The 21178-nt window shown below is 44.6% G+C and overlaps 1 protein-coding gene across 2 annotated transcripts in view; it reads left to right on the top strand.

The window, feature by feature from the left end:
- The window catches only part of galnt9 (polypeptide N-acetylgalactosaminyltransferase 9), a 392311-nt gene that overhangs the window by 143959 nt on the left and 227174 nt on the right, over positions 1 to 21178 (top strand). For both annotated transcript variants that reach the window (XM_034171079.1, XM_034171078.1), the window contains one exon: positions 349 to 515. In XM_034171079.1, the coding sequence (XP_034026970.1) occupies positions 349 to 515 (167 nt within the window). The remainder of the gene's footprint in view (positions 1 to 348; positions 516 to 21178) is intronic.

Genomic DNA, 21178 nt, shown 5'->3' with positions numbered 1-21178 from the left:
TCATCACAAAACACTGAGTTCCATAAATACACAATACTTGTAAGTAACTAGTATGACCAAGTGGGGATTATCATTTTGTGAGCATTTCTAGTTATATTAATAATGATTACATTCCATTTATTTTCTGTGTATCATGATTCCTGGTATTCCACATGCTTACTGGTTGACTTTGATAGAATGTATACAGTATGGTTACTGAAGAGTTTTCCGAGATCCTTTCCTAGATTCCAGCATTAACTGTGAATAGTTACAAGCACTTTGCTAACTAAGGTTGGTTGTGTTTTTATGTTTAATTCCCAGGATGGCTGCATACACAACATGTCCTAATAATCTTTGTGATTCTAACAGGTGTAAGCAGCTGACCTACCCAGAAGACCTTCCACAAATCTCTGTGGTCTTCATCTTTGTAAACGAGGCGCTGTCGGTCATCCTGCGCTCTGTTCACAGTGTGGTCAACCACACGCCAGCACACCTCCTCAAAGAGATCATCCTGGTAGACGACAACAGCGATAGTGGTAAGACTCTTTGATGGTGTGGTAGGCCCTCTTCTACATGAAAAACACCTGCTACTTGCCACACAGAGTTTCTAATGTTCTGTTTTTCCACAGAATGTCAGGGTTCCTATTTCTTCTTACTAAATGGTGAAGTCCTCCATCTTAATCATAGAATGTATAAATACTGAACAGACCCTCCGTGATGTCACTCTTGATGTCACCTGTGTTTTGAAGTAGGTTTTCTATGAAACCCGAACACAATGGAGTTCCATAACAAGCAAAGCTAACAGGCTAACTTTAGTTGAGGTGATTGATTAACAGATATTTCTGTGGACTGGGTGGTGGGTCTCAAAACAGATGACTTGTGCGATTATCAAAACTAACGATCGGCATATTGCCTTTTTAACTGTAACACCACTAGTGGACCTAATGTCACCAAGCTTCCTGCTAATGCGAAGCTAATGGTTAGAGCTAATGGTTCTAACATGCACACTAAATTATACTAAAACGCCACCCAATAGAAATACTAGATCACTGACGTCTTTGAAGGTCTGTTAGTACACGTAACTGCACAGCAAGCTGTGTTATCTCAGATATCTGTAATAAAATGCTCAGAATGTGTCCACTTGACTGCATCGAATCTACAGCAGCCGACTCTTTCATACTGCTGTCACTCACAGTCACCACGCCCCTTGTTATTGATGAGTTTTAGCTGTCATGAAGAGGGAAACTAGCTATACAGTCCAAAACCATATTTTGTACCAGGCTGTAAACATGTTTATTTGTGCTGTAAAGTTGAAGAATATAACATGGTGTTTGATGGCAGTGACTCAGTCCCGTAGAAGCCAGTTGAAAATGTTGCACTTCATTGCATGGTCAGCCTCAAGCGGTTCTACAATGAAGCGCAAGATTTTCCACTTCCATGTTTGCTATTTTTAAGAGGATGAGGAGGCTGGAGTTTGATCTTAACCCAGCAGTTCCATAATGCCATGGTTACTGGTCCAGACTTTGAATCAATCAATGTGGGTTTGAGTTTTAATGAGTGCTGAACATGAAATGTCATTATTTTTCTACCTGGACTCTGTTTTTAGATGTTTGTGCATGCAGCTTTTCACTTGGGACAACAAAAATAGCTGGTCATGTATTGTTTTAGAATGTTAACAATATCACAGGCTCAACAGCTACACAGTGGAAGTCTGTGGGTCAAACCCAAAATCTCAAAATAAACACTGCATGTTGCCATTGAATAGACAAAAATGCCATGAGCCGTGTCTGGTAGCTTGAAGTAGATACCTAGGAAAGCAAACTTGTGCTCCATTTTCCTCCACTTCCAAAGACATGCATGTTAGGTAAAAACTGGGAACTTTGAAATTGGCCGTATGAGTGAATGCGTTTGTCTAACTAAATGTGGCCCTGTGACAGACTGGTGTCGTGTCCAGGATGAACCTTGCCTCTGACTTTGCCGTTGCCTATGACTGCTGTGATAGGGTTCAGCCTCCCCCACCCCATGACCCTTCAGTTGGAGTAAACAGGTATAGAAAATGAATGAATCATAATTAGATAATGTTGTTTCAAAGCCACAATTTGTCCATGCTTGTGAAATGAGACAGGTCCCCATTGTAACGGTAAATGGACCGCATTTATATAGCGCTTTTTCCATCTACATCACAAGCTCAAAGAGCTTTACAATTATGCTTCACATTCATCCATTCACACAGACACACTCACACACCAATGTCACATACCTTAATGTGTGTGGGTTTGTGTGTATCTGACTGATTTTTTTTTTTTACACGTCCCTTACCAAAAAGTAGTATATGCAAGTATGTTTCAAGTATACTTCTAGTTTACTTTTTATATACTTATCAGTACTATTTTTTGGTAAGGGGTGGGTCTGATTTTCTTATTTTAAAAGACTGTCTTAAATGCATGTCTGTTCATTTGTGTGTGTGTGTGTGTGTGTGTGTGTGTGTGTGTGTGTGTGTGTGTGTGTGTGTGTGTGTGTGTGTGTGTGTGTGTGTTTCTGATTTTTACATAAGGCCATCAATTATGGCCATCGGGCATTGCAAAGACTTTGAGTCCGTCCATCCATCTGTAACAGGGAACATTCTTGGAACACAGACCTTGGACAAGTTCAAAGATGGCTAACCTGGACATATTTTAAGAGGTTAAAAAGTTGTTCCTATTTTTATTGTATAATCTTGCACACATTAGCATGGTGATGTCACTTCCTCATTGCTTTTTGGCTAAATATAACACCTTTATCATATATTATGTAAAAGCTAGTGAGAAATAAGCACTTCTAAAACTGGAAACACTGTTTTTGTAACCTGATAACACCCGTGAGGTGGTTTACAAGACATCTAGCAGATGTTAGCGTGTTGGCATCACGTCCTGCTCTAGCTAGCTGCTAACCGCTTCGTTTGTGTTTTAAATATAACATTTGTGTAATACATTATGTAAACGCTAGCGAGAAATAAACATTTTTAAAACTAAAAATGCTGTTTTTGTAACCTGATAACGCCTCTGAAGTGATTTAGAAGACATTTCGCAGACAGTAGCGTCTACACTGTTGTGAGATTGGTTTCTATTGTCCATCTGAGGCTACCATAGTTTGGGTACGTGACCACCAGGGGGCACTGTGTTGCAGTTTGAGTATAGACCTGTATAAGTGACATTGGTTCAGTTCATGTGCGGCTTGTTACCCGGTGTTGCGGTTAAATGAAGAGCAGTTTCGTGAAGGTAAGTACTTGTGTCTTCCATCATGACATGACAGTGTCAGAATTAAGGACCGCATGCCTACTTTGAGAGCATGATGGCAGAGTTTGCGCCTCCAGAGCCGTATGACTTCACGCAGCCTGCTGAGTGGCCAATATGGTAGCAGAGATTCTCCTGGTTCAGAGTCGCATCAAAACTCGACAGAGAGAGCAGCGAAGTGCAGGTGAACCCGCTCCTGTACTCTATGGAGCGAGACGCCAAACTTATTTATGGGTCATTTGTGTTTCCTGCTGCAACAGAGGACAGGCCACATCCAGAGTATGAGTTTAGTCTAGTGATGCAGATGTTTGATGAACACTTTTCCCGAAAAGAAACGTTATCCATGACTGTGCCTGTTTTCACAAGAGGAGCCAAAGGGCTGGTGAGACAGTTAAGGCTTTCGTGTGGAGCCTGTATGAACTCACACAGCACTGCGTGTTTGGCGCAGGGAAGGATGAGCAGATCCGGGACAGGATTGTCATCGGAATAATGAACAAAGAGGTTTCCCAGAAACTCCAGCTAGAGAGGGATCTGACTTTGGAGAGCACCATCCAGCTTGCACTTCAAAGTGAGCAGGTGAAACAGCAAAGTGCAGAGCACGTGGAGACTGCAGTGAATGAGGTGAGACAGAAACCGTAGAACAGCACGAGGAGGAGCCATGATAAACCATGGCAGGCACACGGACAGAAATACAGTGAGAATAAACAGAACTGTCAGAGATGCAACAGGGTGCATGACAAAAAGGAAAACTGTCCAGCCTGAAATAAAAGATGCAGAAAGTGCAATAAAATGGGACATTTCGAGGCTGTGTGTGAAATGAAAATGCTAAAAGAAGTCAGAACAGAGACTGCTATGGACTCAGATGAGGATTCATTTTTTATTGGAGAACAGTTCCTGAGAGCAACAACAAAGTCAAGGCCAAATGTCATTGAGGAGTCAGACCCAGATACGGACTGGGATGTGGAACTACTTGTGAGTGGAAGCCTGTTATCACAGAAGTGACTTTCAATGAACTACTACAAAAAACAAAACTGAACAAGTCCAGACCAACAGTATACAGCCTAGGTGGGAAAGTCAGATGCGTGGGCAAGTTCATCACCGCCACTACATACAAAGGTCAAATACCAGTACTGGATACACAGTAAAATCACCAGTGTTAAATTAACACTGACAGTGAGCATATGGTTCCACTCTAACCAGAGTGGGACCATATGTACACTGGCAGTGCTAATTTAACACTGTCAGGACAGTACGGAAGTAACTTGCTAGGCAAAGCAGTGGCAAAGCTCATGGGACTAGTAGCACGAGTCAAAACTATCAACAAGCCATGTGTTTGGGGAAATAGGACTACTGAACTGTGAGCCTGTCAAGATTCAGCTGACTGAGGAAGCAGTTTCATACAGCGTCAGTACGCCACACAGAGTCCCTTTTCCACTCCTTGCAAAAGTGGAGAAAGAGGTAAAGCGCATGCTAAGCCTTGGGACCACTGAGGAAGTTACAGAGCCGACAGACTGGTGTGCCCTAATGGTGCCCGCTCCTAAACACAAGGACGAGGTCAGATTGTGTGGATTTAAAACAGTTGAATAAGGGAGTAAAGTGTGAATGTTACATTTTGCCCACACTGGATGATATAATGCCCAAGCTGGCCAGAGCCAGGTTTTCTCCACTCTGGATGCCTCTAACGGGTTCTGGCAAATTCCATTGGACCCCAATGGGCCGATTTTGCTTCAAACGCCTGCCATTTGCGATTACATCAGCTCCTGAGATTTTCAGGTGGCTGGTGAGTAACCTGCTCAAAGGCCTAGAAGAGACTGTTGTTGTGATGGACGATATCCTGGTTTACAGATCTACTAAAGAGGAGCATGACTGCCATCTGGACACGGTGTTGCGCGTAGTGAAAGCATCCGGGCTCAAGCTCAACAGGGCCAAGTGCCACTTCGGAAAGACTGAACTACAGTTCTTTGGACACATCATTAGTGCAGAGGGTGTGAAGCCTGATGAGAGCAAAGTACAGGCTATTACTAAAATGCCTAGCCCTTCAAATGTGGAGCAGCTGCGGCAGATGCTCAATTTAGTGGACTATGTTGGGAAATTCCTGCCAGGCCTGTCCATAGTGCTACATCCACTGACTAATCTGCTCAAGAAAGAGGCTGCATGGCTTTGGGGTGAGCCTCAGGAGCAAGCACTCAACGAGGCAAAAGCAATGCTAATGGCTGTGCCAGCCCTTTGTTACTATGACACCCACAAACCAACAGTGCCAATGCCAGCAGTTACAGCCTTGGTGGGGCCCTGTTGCAAGACTGTGACGAAGAGTTGTGGCCTGTTGCCTTGTGCTCATGCACACTCACGGATGCGGATAAGAGGTATTCGCAGATAGAAGAGGAGTGTCTGGCATTTGCCTGGGCCTGTGAACATTTCGCACGCTACATCCAAGGTATGGGCTATGTCCGTTTACAAACTGACCACAAGCCGCTGGTGTTATTGATCAACTCCTTTGATCTTGACAAAATGCCGCAAAGATGTCAGAGACTGCTTATGCGCTTAATGCGATTCAATGTCACTGCTGAACATGTTCCAGGCAAGCAGCTGGTAGTTGCTGACATGCTCTCCAGACATCCTTTGAAAGACAGATATGTGTCTGAGACAGAAACACAGGTAAAAGCATATATGAATACGATGGAGTCTAACAAACCAATTAAGTCACCCAAGCTCGATGAAATCCACAGAATCACACTGAAGTATGATAAGAAGTATGCTGAACTTCAAAAAGTGATCACATTCATCATAAATGGGTGACCTCGCCATATAGCGGTGAGCTCACCACTGCATGGATAGCATGCAGCCAGAAGCCACCTATCAGTGTCAGATGGTCTGATCCTGTATCACAACCACATTGTAGTTCCGACAGCATTCCGAGCTGGTGCTCTGGACCAACTGCATGAAGGTCACCAGGGCCTCACCAAGTGTCTGGAGCGAGCTAAGTTGACGGTGTGGTGGCCAAATATTGGAGCACAGATCACAAGCAAAGTGAAGTCATGTGACTTTTTGCAGAGAGCACAAGCCTACACAGAGGCATAAACCACGAGTGGCAACTCCCCTGTCCAGTGGCCCTTGGCAGAAGATTGCGGTTGACCTGTTTGAGGTAGAGGGTATGGCTGTTGACTATTTTTCTAGAGACATTGAGATTGCCTCCCTCACCACCATTACCAGCAAGTTATCAACAAGCTCAAACACGTTTGTGAGATGGGGCATCCCGCTAGAACTGGTCAGTGACAATGGGACACACTTTATATCGGCAGAGTTCCAAGAGTTCAAAGAGAGGTATGGTTTCACTCACATAACCTCCAACCCCCATTACCCACAATCAAATGGAGCTGCAGAAAGCGCCGTTCAGACTGCCAAGTACATCCTCAAACAGCCTGACCCCTGCTTAGCCATTATGAGTTATCGCTCCACACCAATAACAGCAGTCCTGTACTGCTCATGACTGGCCGACAAATCCGCACTACCGTTCCTGTCCTGGAAAAGACGTTACTGCCACTTCCAGTCAACCCAGATCAAGTCTACTTAAAGGACACCACAGCAAAAGATGGTTACAGATTTTTCTAGGACTGCAGACATTCAGCATGCGTCCTCCCCGAACGTCACCCTGGTCAGAATAGAGTGAAGCTTGATGGAGAAAAAGGGTGGACAACACCTGCCAAAATCATCAGCAAGTCCAAGGAGCCGAGATCCTACCTTGTGGAGATGACCAATGGGAATGTGGCCCGTTGCATCAGGCGTCACCTTCAGGCTGTTCCTGGGACTCAAACTTCAGCAGAACAGCAGAGTGCTGAGCCTACAGTGCCACAGCAGGACTGCAGGTCCCCAGCTAGAGTTGCAGCTGCTCCATCTGAACCACTGATGAGCCAGCCTCCAGCAGGCCCTTCCTCAGGGTCTCCCCTCCCATCATCCACTCGTGTGAGAACAACTTCCAGGGGCCGTGAAATAAAGCTGCCTCTTAGATTCCAAGACTGATGAGGTTTAAAGGGCAGAATAATCCCTTTCTGGACTGAGGGCAGTCTACCCCTGTGATGTCCTGCACCATTGTATATATGGTTTGTTGAGACTTTAAAAAAAAAAAAAGGAAACGTTGTGCAGAAAACATTTATGTCTGGTCATACTGGAAGGAAAGTGTGTCTGCTGAAAGGGACGCCGAAGAGTAAATTACTGTATATTAGATAGACAAATGGATAATCTAAGACACGTGACTGATATAGCAGATGTTTGGGATCTTGCTATGGTTAACTCTTATCATGTAGTGCTGTTTCTGCTATTAGCAGATTGCAAATCAATATGACTGATGCTCTTCCATAACAGACATTTCTAGGACAAGTTGTGTAGTGATTGCCAGTCAGAGATGCCTGTCTAAGTTTTTATGTTGTCCCGCCATCTCTGTTTTGGCCTGTCTCTCCTGGGTTTGGGCTCAATCATTTCTTCCAGGCAGACTCACGAAAGTCCTGTTTTTGATCTTTTAACGTGGCCAAAAAGCTTTAAATTATGCTAAATATGGGAGGTACTTTAGTTTCATTTCTTAAGGTACATATAGGTAGTCTATCGATAAGCCTATGCCCTAGTATGAAACGAAGAATGTGATTATGGAAAATTTCTAACATTTTTATCAGACGCTTAGTCCAGGTTACACAGTCAAGACCATATACAGCACAACAGGGAGGATAAATATATTGTAGATTTTAACTTTAGTGTGGATCGGCACTCTGGTTGATTTCAATAATGACTGATGTTTACTAAAAGCAGCCCATCCAAAAGGGGGGAGATGTTGTGAGATTGGTTTCTATTGTCCGTCTGAGACTACCATAGTTTGGTTACGGTGACCACCAGGGGGCACTGTGTTCCAGTTTGAGTATAGACCTGTATAAATATTGTTTATAATTGACTGACTGATTGATAGAGGGGCTTTACTGAACATGTACAAATTGTAAGTAAGAGAATAGGATCTTAATAATTAAGGTAAATAACAATAAATGTTTGTGTGTGTGTGTGTGTGTGTGTGTGTGTGTGTGTGTGTGTGTGTGTGTGTGTGTGTGTTGTGTGGAGGTGTGTGTTGCAGGTTTTCCCACCTACAAAGAATGGAAAGGTCTGTAATTTTTATCATGGTACACTTTAACTGTGAGAGACAGAATCTAAAAAAAAAAAAAAAAAAAAAAAAAATCCAGAAAATCACATTGTATGATTTTTAAATAATTAATTGGCATTTTATTGCATAAAATAAGTATTTGACCCCCTAGAAAAACAGAGCTTAACAATTGGTACAGAAATTGTCTGCCATTACAGAGGTCAGACGTTTCCTGTAGTTCTTGACCAAGTTTTCACACACTGCAACAGGGATTTTGGTCCACTCCTCCATACAGATCTTCTCCAAATCTTTTAGGTTTGGAGTTTCAGTTCCCTCCAAAGATTTTCTATTGATTTCAGGTCTGGAAACTGGTCAGGTCACTCCAGGACCTTGAAATGCTTCTTATGGAGCCCCTCCTTAGTTGCCCTGGCTGTGTGTTTGGGGTCATTGTCATGCTGGAAGACAGATATGACCCATATTCAATGCTCTTACTGAGGGAAGGAGGTTGTTTGCCAAAATCTCACAATACATGACCCCATCCATCCTCCCTTCAATACAGTGCAGTCGTCCTGTCCCCTTTGCAGAGCACCCCCAGAGTATGATGTTTCCACCCCCATGCTTCACGGTTGGGATGGTTTTCTTGGGGTTGTTCTCATCCTCTAAACATGATAAGGGAGTTGATTCCAAAAAGCTCCAATTTGGTCTCATCTGACCACATTACCTTCTCCCATGCCTCCTCTGGATCATCCAGATTGTCACTGGTGAACTTCAAACGGGTGTGGACATGTGCTGGCTCGAGCAGGGGGACCTTGCTGCCCTGCAGGATTTTAAACCATGACAGCATCATGTGTTACTAATGTAATCTTTGTGACTGTGGTCCCAGCTCTCTTTAGGTCATTGACCAGGTCCTCCTGTGTAGTTCTGAGCTTTCTCAGAATCGTCCTTACCCCACAAAGTGAGATCTTGCATGGAATCCCAGACCGATGGAGATTGACAGTCATCTTGTGTTTCTTCCACTTTCTAATAAATAATCATAACAGTTGTTGTCTTCTACCAAGCTGCTTGCCTGTTGTCCTGTAGTCCATCCCAGCCTTGTGCAGGTCTACAGTTTTGTCCCTGGTGTCCTTAGACAGCTCTTTTGTCTTGGCTATGGTGGACAGGTTGGAGTGTGATTGATTGAGTGTGTGAACAGGTGTCTTCTATACAGGTAACAAGTTCAAACAGGGGCAATTAATACAGGTAAAGAGTGCAGAATAAGAGGGCTTCTTAAAGAAAAATTAACAGGTCTGCAAGAGACAGAATTCTTGCTGGTTGGTAGGGGGCCAAATACTTATTTTATGCAATAAAATGCAAATTAATTATTTAAAAATCATACAATGTGATTTTCTGGATTTTTTTTTTTTTAGATTCTGTCTCTCACAGTTGAAAAAGGTTCGACCTACGATAAAAAAATTACAGACCTCTGCATTCTTTGTAGGTGGGAAAACCTGACAGGGGGTCAAATACTTATTTTCCCCACTGTGTATATACGAGGTCTGTTAGAAAACTATCCGACCTTTTTATTTTTTGCAAAAAACATATGGATTTGAATAACATGTGATTGCATCAGCCAAGCTTGAACCTTCGTGCGCATGCGTGAGTTTTTTCACGCCTGTCAGTTGCGTCATTTGCCCTGTGAGCAGGCTTTGTGTGAGCAGTGGTCCACCCCCCTCGTGGGATTTTTATTGCGAGTAAAATGTCTGAATGATTTGGAGCTTTGCTCCATCAAATTTTTACAGAAACTGTGAGAGACAGCCAGGTGGACACCATAGCTTAGGTAAAAAGTGTCCACCTGTGAAAATCCTGTGCCCCCTTTTTGATAATTATCTGGCACCAGCATGAGGTGTGCCAGCTTTGGATTTAAGTGGCACAGGGACACCCAGGCACACCTACAGCTTTGTGTTTGATTATCGCTCAATAATCATCTTTTAGTCCCGAGTGAAAATGAACACAAAAGCCTGTAAAATTCTCAGTGTTCCCCTTTAATTTATTATTTTGCTTCACATTTTCTTGAATAAAATGCACAGCTCAGTTTTTGCATGTTCATGACAAATGTGTCTTTATTCTGAGGACAATGAGGAAATAAACAATTTATGTTAAAGTTAGTGTTAGTTTAAAATTCAAATGAATGTCAATGTACTTTTGGCAGTCATGTGATTTTGTGTTAGCGTGATGCTTTAAAAATCAGATGGAGTGTCACTCTTCTGTAGCACAGATTTTTGTGCATATTTGCACGTGTGTCGGTGCGTCTGTGCCATATGTGTTTGGTCTGAGTGAGAGCTGATGGGACACAGAGCTCCTGAGGACAGATGGTTTTAAAATAGCTTTTAAAAAAGAGAACGGATGGAATTTGTCTCATCCTTTTCGAAAATTCTACTTGCTTCCATCTACATGGCAATGTGGGCGATTGCTTGCCTCCACACCGTGATGCCCACAACAGCCGATGATGCTCAGCTGCATATCCCAGAAGCTCTCCTGTTTGGAGAGGGAGGTACACTGAACTAGATTCCAGACAACACTTGGCCTTCCTTCATTTGGCATGGAGGAGCAGCCCTGCCTCCCTCAGGCTGGCAGAGAAAACGGGTGCATAAATAACATACTGAAAGAAGCCGAGCACCACTGGCACATCTCCACTCCCCACTGAGGCTCCAACAGGACAACGTTAGCCAACAAACAGGCAGAAATAGAAGTCAACCCTTCCTGTTATGATGTGGCATGAGCTCACCTACTGGCTGTTCTGCCACACACTCAACATTTTGACAATGCAATCAAAAATATCATATCCATTTGACTGTGGTGTGAAACAATACTTTGGGCAGCTTTAGTTGTGACTCCCGTGTCTTTGGAACCTCTGCCTTTGAGATTGAGTGATGCCTCAGCAGACTTTATGAAGTCATGAGGTCATTGGATAGAGATGATTGGTGCCCCCACCACTTGATGTTCCCTGTCTGTCAATCTTATAGTTGTTGTAATCCAGCTGAACACCCTTTTTTTGTCATGGAAAAATGACAAGTTCTTTCTTCTAGCATGTTGGGATGAACACTGTCTCCCTAAGAGAAGAAAAATTGCTGACAATGCCACGCGAACAGCATTTCTCTGATACCACAGACCCTTCAGCTTTACCCATCCTCACCTATTTCACCATCCATCACAATCTTGAAAAGATTCAGTGGCTCTCAGCTGATTCGTGGTGGATCAGCCACCAGCACCCCTGCACCAGCTATGTCGAACATCCTGGCAGGAGGAACTGCCTCATCCAACTGCTCGAAACATCCAGCCCAATCCTTAAGGACTGTACCATCGCTTTCCATGACTGTGGTGGGATGAGGTGTCAGTTCAGAGAAATGCAGTGCTTCATTTCTTCTGTAACCAGGCTGAGGGTCACTAGACTGCAGAACATCTGTCACCTACTCACAGAGTCATCAGTTAAATGCCTCCTTTTCAACTTTTAACTCTTAACCTCGTTCTGAGGTTGTTCAGGGTCGGCACAGTGGATACAGCGCAGGTCTGGATTGGGATTTGGCACACGTTTTGTGCCGGATGCCCATCCAGGTTAACATGTAGAAACACACACACACACACACACACACACACACACACACACACACACACACACACACACACACACACACACACACACACACACACACACACACCCTGGTGTTCCGGAGCAGTCTCACATCCAGGTACTATTCAGGACCTATTTTGCATCACTTCTGAGATTTGCTGAGTTCAAGTGCACACGTTGCAGAATAGTTGCTTGCTTTCTTAAGTTCCTATAATCCTGGAAATACCACCAACCTGTGTACTATTATTCAGAGAAATGAAATGTCCTCCTGTGGGCACTGGCTTTGTCACAGAAAAAGCCACAAATTCCAGTTGTGTCCATGTTTGTGAGCCCTTCACCCACACTGCATGCACACTCCTGTGGAACAATCTGATTACGGCCAAGTTTATCCACGTGTACCATGAGTATGTCATGCCCAGCCCCGGCTCAGGGGCGAGGTCTTCATTCATTACCTTGTTTCCTCTTTGATTCTCTGGTTTTACCTTTCATTAGTTTATACTTTATGTTAATCTGTTTTGTTCTGTTTATTGCTTTGCTTTGTTTACTATTTAGTTACTCATTTCATTTGTCACCTGATATTTAGTTTGCAGTCATTCATTGCTTTTCTTTATGTTACTCATATTCCATTTGTCATTTATTGTATTCTCAGTTTATCATCTATTTTGTGGTTACTGGTTTTGTGTTATGTGTCGGACGCAGCTCGGAGAACCGACCAGCGTTTGAAGGACCCAGTATGAAATAAGCAGAGCACGGTACAAAGGCTAACTGAATTTAATACATAACAGTGATACAAAAAATACAAAAGAAAGTGCGGTCTGGCGTGGTGCGCTCCCAGCAGCGCTAACGGTCCGGAGCCAGAAGCTGTTCGGACCCAAGGACCCCGCCGACACCCCCCAGGTGGCCGCAACAAACCGAGTCTGTGAAAGAAGGAACCATTATGTGAGTCCACACTCTACACACAGAGAGAACACTTAAAGGTGTACAAACAGCAAACACTTCCTGGCTTGATTACTAATCAGCTTCCCAACCTGCAGGCATGGAACATCCAGTTCACAAAACTCCACTGCAGTGGAAGCCGATACATGACTAACGTACAGCTCAATATAAAAAGGTGTGAGGGACACCACATTTACTGACTGTATAAATGTTAGTCACAAAATCTAACGTACCTCAGGAAGTGTGCTGACGAGCGTGAGACCTCACCCCCTCCTCTTTCACAGACCGTGCATCAAACCTGGACGTTCTCTGCATCCACTGATGATGAGATGGCTCCCGAGACGACGATCTCACCCGTCTGGTCACAAGGTCGAGTCTCTGGCAAATACACACTGTGCACTCCAGTCTTAAATGCCACCATGTTCCAATCCATGCAGATGCACCACAGCTGTGAGTCCTGATGAGCCGCAGGTGATCAGCCTCAGGTGATCAGGGTGAGGTCCTGATAAACTCAGCAACACAGCCACTCAGTTCCAAATGCAAGCCACCTGGAAGGAAAAACAAAAGACAGAAACAAAAAGGCAGCCAGGCCCCCCAGCCATACAACATTTTGTTTCATGTCGGTATTTTCTGCTCAGTTTATAATTTGATTCATTATGTCTTTTTCGGTTATTGCATTTTATTTTTATACTTTAATCTGTATCAGTCCTTGTTCTAGTTTCGGTTATAATCATAGAGCTTCTTGTTTCCCGCTGTCTGGATTTGTCACATTATTTCCTAGTTTTGTTTCCCCTTTTATTTTGCTCACGCTTTATTGCTTGTCTGGAACACGTCACGTTATTCTCTGTTAGTTTTTCTGTCACATTTACTTGCTTTGCACCGTTGGTTTTTCAGCCACTTAGTTATATTGCCCCAGTTCACTTTGCTTTTGCTTCACTGCACTCTCTTGCACTCACCTTTGTCTTCCCCGGGCACGCCTCCTTCCAGCACCTTCTGCACACCTGCTCCTCATTTCTCCACTAATTACTTCACCAGTTATTTAAGACCTCATAGTCTCATAGTCCCTTGCTTGATTATGGATGGATGGATGGATAGCTTTATTATCATTGTCATTACGACAACGAGATTTCCACACTCACATTCCACAGACAAACAGCAATTAATCCACAATTATTACTTGTTTACTGTAATAATGGCACACATCAGAATTAAGACAACACATATACAGTTGACATTGTTTATGTGCACTAAACTTGAAACAGTCCGTTTTCCAAATTGAGGTGATGTGAGTGTGTGGTAGTCGCTGCAACTGGAGTCGCACCGCCGCCAGCTAGGGGGGAATGGGGACCTGCCGCAGCTAAAAACCATGCAGCCCCTGCAGCGGAAAGGGGTGGCGTGAGCGGTGGCTGGGATGGGGTGTGTGATGGGGGGGCAGGAAGGGAGGGGAAGGGAGAAATGGAGCATGCTTCAGTCTTTGTCCATGTGTAAGTCTGTCAGTTTATTGTCTTTGTGGGTTGAGATAAGAAGGAGCCGAATAATCTCACCAAGGCCTGAATAAATTCCTCTGGAGGTAAACAGTGGGCAGTTTGTCCTTCAGGCTCAATAAGCCTGGAGTGTTGTGGTTGAGCAGTGAAAAACACTTTTAACAGTTCCACTTGAACAACCAAATCCCAATTATGAATTAATATTCCCTATTGTGAATTAAGATTATTCACCGGCCTCCGAAACCTTCAACTTCAACTGCAAGGCACACATCTGCTCCAAGATGTCATCCAATTTGCATCTGAGTTCAAGAGTCATCACAGTCTGAGAATGCACTGCCTTGCCAACCTCGTTAATCATGACAGACAAGCGAGGGGCCGTGGTTCTTGATGCCGCTGTGTTGCCAATTTTCCGGTAGATCAGGGCAGCACATAAGCCAAAAAGTACCAGCCCTGCTGCCATAAGACCAAAAATGAATAAATCCTCGACGTCCTCAATGGAGAAAGGCGCCAAGCATGCCACACGCCAAGAGCCCCAGGAGTTGAGAACATAGCCCGCATGATACGTTCCATCTGGGCAGGTAGGATCCCCCGGTCCTGACCTTCTTGTAGAAAAAATGGTGTCAATCGTGTTCAGAGACCAGCTGATCAATTCCATGGTTAATCCAATAAATCCAATAGTTCAGTAGATCCAGTATCCAATATAATTTGAGGAATTCACAGTCTGGTGAAGTAGGGACTTGAAGGTTAAAGCAGAAAGCAGAGATAAGGGAGAGTGGAGGAGATGCGACCGCCCTCGTCGTAGTCCCAAGCTGAATAAGTTGAATGTATTGAATGTACTTCACTTTCCAGCTCTCACGTCCTGTCTTGATCAGCCTGCTGGTATCTGACCTTGTTTTGCCCTCGACCGTGTGCTTGACTTTGACTCTGATTACCTCCATGCTGTGCTTTTGACCACAGCCTGTTTTTTGGACCAAGCCTCAGCCTCACGTCTGTCTGTACCTTTGCCACTGCTGCTGGACCACCTGTGTACCGAATCCCTGCCTGTCTCTACAATTAAACCTGATTCTAACCGCACCTGTTGTGAGAGTTTGCACTTGTGTCCACCCGATTTGTGCCACGCACTGACATAGTACGCCTCTATTAAACTAAAAATAAGTAAGTATACATTTAGTTTACTGATTTACTTATCAGAGATATACTCAACAAGTATTCCAAAAAACTGAAATATACTGACATGTATACAGCAATATATATATGTGTGTGTGTGTTTGTTGGCGGAGGTTATGATATGATTGGTCGCATTAGCTACAGAACTATTTTGTCAAAACAAAGTTCAGCGGTGTCACTGTAGATGCTAAAACAGGATCCAGCAACTTGCATCCCCCAACTTTAGAATAGAATAGAATAGAATAGAGTAGAATAGAATTTATTATTATCATTGTACATAACACCAGAAAAAAATACTGTGCATGACAATGAAATTAAAAACAATCTCTTAAATGCACAATTAAAATAAATAAATAACCCTAAAAATTCTACATAAATCCTAGTTAAAAACACTCAATCACAATTATAAAATGGCAGGTCCAGCAGCATTCAGTGCACAAATAGCTCTTCCCACAAAGCTATTTTTAAGTCTGTTTGTTCTGGCCTTAAGTGCCCTGTATTGTCTACCTGATGGCACCAATTCAAACAAATAGTGTCCAGGATGGGAGGGGTCTCTGAGGGGTCTCTGATTATAGTCCTTGCCTTTCTGAGACAACAACTTGTATACAGTTCCTCCAATGAAGGCAAGAGACAGCCAGTGATCTTTTGGGCTGTGGTGACGACCCTCTGGAGAGCTTTCCTGTCTGTGACTGTGCAGCTGGAAAACCACACACACAGACAGTAGGTCAAAATGCTCTCTGTGGAGCAGCGATAGAAGGACACCAGCAGTCTCTGTGGGAGATGGTTATTCCTGAGAACCCTCAGGAAATAGAGTCTCTGCTGTGCCTTCTTGATGGTAGCCATAGTATTTGTGCTCCAAGTCAGGTCGTCTCTCAAATACACGCCCAGAAAATGAAACAGTCCCCATCGATGACCAGTGGCTGGATGACTGTTTTCCTCCTTCTATAGTCCACCACCATCTCCTTTGTCTTTGTTGAGGTGTTGAGGATCAAATTGCTCTCCCTACACCAGGCCGACAACTGCTGCACCTCCTCTCTATAGGTGGACTCATCCTCACCAGAAATGAGTCCCACCACAGTAGTGTCATCAGCAAACTTAATGATATTGTTGCTGAAGTGAGAGGGGGTGCAGTCATAGGTGTAGAGGGTGTAGAGCAAAGGACTCAGCACGCAGCCCTGAGGGGAGCCGGTGCTGAGGCTAATGGCTGAAGAGATGTAAGGGCCAACTCTCACCCTCTGAGAGCGGTCTGTGAGGAAGTCCAAGATCCACTGGCAAATGGAGTGGGACACCTCCAGGTCCAACAACTTAATCACCAGTCTGCTTGGAAGGATGGTATTAAATGCTGAGCTAAAGTCCACAAAGAGCAGCCTCACATAGCTCCCCTGCTGCTCCAGATGGGACAGAGCAGCATGTAGAGCCATAATGATGGCATCCTCCGTGGACCTGCTCACACGATAAGCAAATTGGTGAGGGTCAAACCCAGGGGGAAGGCAGGAGATGATGTAGGCCCAGACTAACTTTTCGAAGCACTTCATAATAATAGGAGTTAGTGCCATCGGGCGATAGTCATTCAGATCACTGATCCTGGTCTTCTTAGGGAGGGGGACAAAGTTAAAGGGCACAGACCCATTTTTCACTATGACTCTGAGGTCCATATGCTTCAGAAACAACATCACAACCGTGCTACAGCCAGTGACTGTTTGAAGTGATCATAGGAAATAATATTCAATGTCAGTGGAAAAGAATACAGTTCTGGAAATCATTTACCTCATGCAGCGGTATTTAAAGAGAGGTTTTCTGGAATCCATTAACTGTGATCACTTTTCACTCAAACTCCAAGGCAATTCCCTACATACATGATGGAGAATGAAAAAGTCTCAGAAACGAGGTTGATGTCCAGTCAGTTCCATTTTGTTAATGTCTATGAATATTTTTCGTAACCAGAGGAGTGGCAGTTGTTCATTGATTGGAGCTATGAGGACAAATCAAGTACAAATGGAGTAAAAGGCTAATAAAAAGTGAGTTCTGGGTGATGAACATTGAATACATGGACATGGTAGTTTATGTTCAGCAAATTTGAGAACATAATTCTACCTTTGGTTTATAAACTCCAACAGTGCAGCTTTTTTTTTGATACTGTGCTGGTGCTACGGCTCCTACACCAGATTTGGAGATCCATCAGATTGTGTGACCTGACTATATATCAGAATCAGAAGAGGTTTATTGCCATTGCCAGTGAACAGGATTCACAGACTAGGAATTTGCTTCGGTACAATGGTACAACATTAAGAAGAGATAAAATGCTAGGATAAAATATAACATATGTGTCAAAATAAGATAAAATATAAGATTAAAAAAAAGAAAGATGAAATATGAAAGGCTGTGTGCAACAGAAAAACAGAGAAACAGAAAAAACAGTGCAGTGGGAGGAGTGCAATTAAAAACCAAAGTACATTGTCTAAAGTGACCCGTGATAAGATGATAAAGTGACAGAGTTAAGCTTAAGGTGACTGAGTTATGAGGTGTTCATGAGTCTAACGGCAGAGGGGAAGAAACTGTTCTTATGGCGGGAGGTTCTGGTCTGGATGGACCGTAGCCTCCTGCCCGAGGGGAGTGGTTTGAATAGACCGTGAGCAGGGTGAGAAGGGTCGGCTGTGATCCGACCTGCTCGGCCCAGAGTCCTGGAGACGTGCAGGTCGTGGAGAGATGGAAGGCTACAGCCGATCACCTTCTCAGCAGAGGCCACAATGCGCTGCAGTCTGTGTCTGTCCCTGGCTGTAGCCCCGGCGTACCACACCGTGATGGAGGAGCAGAGGATGGACTCGATGATGGCTGTGTAGAACTGCACCATCAGCTGGACAGGCAGCTTGGCCTTCTTCAGCTGCCGCAGGAAGTATATCCTCTGCTGGGCCTTCTTGATGAGGGAGCTGATGGTTGACTCCCACTTGAGGTCCTGGGTGATGGTGGTGCAGAGGAAGCGGTGGCAGTCCACAGTGGTGATGGGGCTGTTGATGAGAGCGAGGGAGGGCGGGGGGGCTGTGGCTTTCCTGAAGTCCACGATCATCTCCACTGTTTTCTGGGCGTTGGGCTCCAAGTTGTTGCTGCTGCACCAGGTCACCAGCCGGTCCACCTCCCTCCTGTAGGCAGACTCATCCCCATCCGAAATGAGTCCGACGAGGGTGGTGTCGTCCGCAAACTTGATGAGCTTTACAGAGTCGTGGCTGGAGGTGCAGCAGTTAGTGTACAGGGAGAAGAGCAGAGGGGAAGGGACACAGCCCTGTGGAGATCCTGTGCTGAGAGCCCGAGTGTTCGAGACTTTTTTTCCCAGCCTCACACGCTGACTCCGGTCTGTCAGGAAGTCTGTGATCCACCTGCAGGTGGAGTTGGGCACGTGGAGCAGAGAAAGCTTGTCCTGGAGCAAAACTGGAAGGATGGTGTTGAATGCAGAGCTGAAGTCCACAAACAGGATCCTAGCGTAGGTTCCTGGGGAGTCCAGGTGCTGCAGGATGGAGTGCAGGGCCAGGTTTATGGCGTCATCTACAGACCTGTTGGCTCTGTAGATGTGTGTGTGTGTATATATATATATATATATATATATTATTAGAATACATAAAAAAAACAAAAAAAAAAACAATTCGTGATTAGCAAAAAATTATCAATTTAGTAGAACACTAACCTCTATTACTGAGATGCACAATGTTTATTCAAATTAATGTTTTGGATTGGAAAATGTAAGAATTTTCATTTCTTTTGTGCTATATATATATATATATATATATATATATATATATATATATATATATATATATATATACGAGGTCTATTAGAAAAGTATCCGACCTTATTATTTTTTTCAAAAACCATATGGATTTGAATCACGTGTGATTACATCAGACATGCTTGAACCCTTGTGAGCATGCAAGAGTTTTTTCACGCATGTCGGTTACGTCATTCGCCTGTGGGCAGTCTTTGAGTGAGGAGTGGCCCACCCTCGTCGATTTTTTCATTGTTTAGGAATGGCTCAGAGACTGCTGCATTGTTTGATCAAAATTTTTTCAAAACTGTAAGGCACAACTGAGTGGACACCATTCGATAAATTCAGCTGGTTTTCGGTAAAAATTTTAACGGCTGATGAGAGATTTTGGTCTGGTAGTGTCGCCGTAAGGACGGCCCACGGCGCCTGACGGCGATCTGCGCTTCGAGGCGGCAGCGTCTCGCCGTTTCAAGTTGAAAACTTCCACATTTCAGGCTCTGTTGACCCAGGAAGTCGTCAGAGAACAGAGAACTTTCAGAAGAAGTCGGCATGAGGAGTTTATTCGGACATTCCATTGTTAACGGACATTTTGTAATGAAAGAACGTGCGGGCAGAGTCGCATGTCGGGCCAGACCCGACCGCGGGGGGTCGCGACAGGAAAAACACCTCCGTGTTGGAAACCTTAACGGGCAAGTTGGAACATGCTCAAGCTGTTGAACAATTTCTCAGTTACTCACTTGGTGAAAGCCATCAAAAGCCGCCTGAATTTTACAAATGGTTTTCAACACGGAGGTGTTTTTCCTGTCACGGCGCACACAGATTTACCGAGTCGTCACGGAAACGACTCAGCGAATTTGCGCGCACGTCTTTCATTACAAAATGTCCTTAAACAGTGGAATGTCCGCATAAAGTCCTCATGCTGGCCTCTTCTGAATCTTCTCTGTTCTCTCACGACGTCCTGGGTGAATTAAGCCTTAAATTAGGATGTTTTCAGGTCGAAACAGGCCGACGACGGCGCCTGGAAGCGCTGCACGACGTCCCGCTGCGTGGGAAGTCCTTACAGCAACAGAAACACCCCATAATCTCTCATCAGCCGTTAAACTTTTCACCGAAACCCAGCTTAATTTCTCAAATAGTGTCCACTCGGATATTCCAGAAAAAATTTTGATAAAGCAATGCGCGCCGTCTGTTGGGAAAGTGTAGGTACACGGACCCACAACAGGGGGCGCAAATGAACGGACAATGGATGAGGTCAAATAACAACACTTTACTGTTGTGAATGGGCACAACAAATACAATCAGATTACAACAATAGACAAAAGCCAAATCACAAAAGGTGTCATGTGGGCAGGCTCGAAGATAGGAGACGTCTGTCCAAAGCAGAACCGGAACCACACGATTTCCTCCGCCACCAGACCCCGGGAATACTGGAGCCACCAAGTCCCGAACTCCCAGGTGGCCACTGCCTTCGCGTGTCGGACCTGGTACTGCTGGCGAGTCACAAAAGAACAATTAAATGTGGGTGCGTCTGCACCCAGGAATCCGTACGGCAGGAAAACTACCTCCACCACTCGTTGGAAAAGGAGTCAGCTAAACAACTCACAAAAGTCACAAAAGATCACTGTTAACCAGTCAGCTGAGCACGTTACCTTCCAGGTAGAACGATATCTCGGCAAAGAGGTGGAGGCGTCGTCCTGCTGATATTCCCCTGCTGATCAGATGATGGGTAACAGCTGTTGCAGGTGATGCGTGACAGCTGTCACCCTGGCTGCTCCTGTGAGGCGACTGCGCCCTCTCGTGCCTGAAGCCCGCACTTCAGGCAGGGCACCCTCTGGTGGTGGGCCAGCAGTACCTCCTCTTCTG

This window comes from Thalassophryne amazonica, chromosome 5, assembly GCF_902500255.1.
Source record: "Thalassophryne amazonica chromosome 5, fThaAma1.1, whole genome shotgun sequence".
Classification (NCBI taxonomy): domain Eukaryota; kingdom Metazoa; phylum Chordata; class Actinopteri; order Batrachoidiformes; family Batrachoididae; genus Thalassophryne; species Thalassophryne amazonica.
Note: the sequence above shows the minus strand (reverse complement) of the source record. Positions and strands in the feature narration are given on the sequence as shown.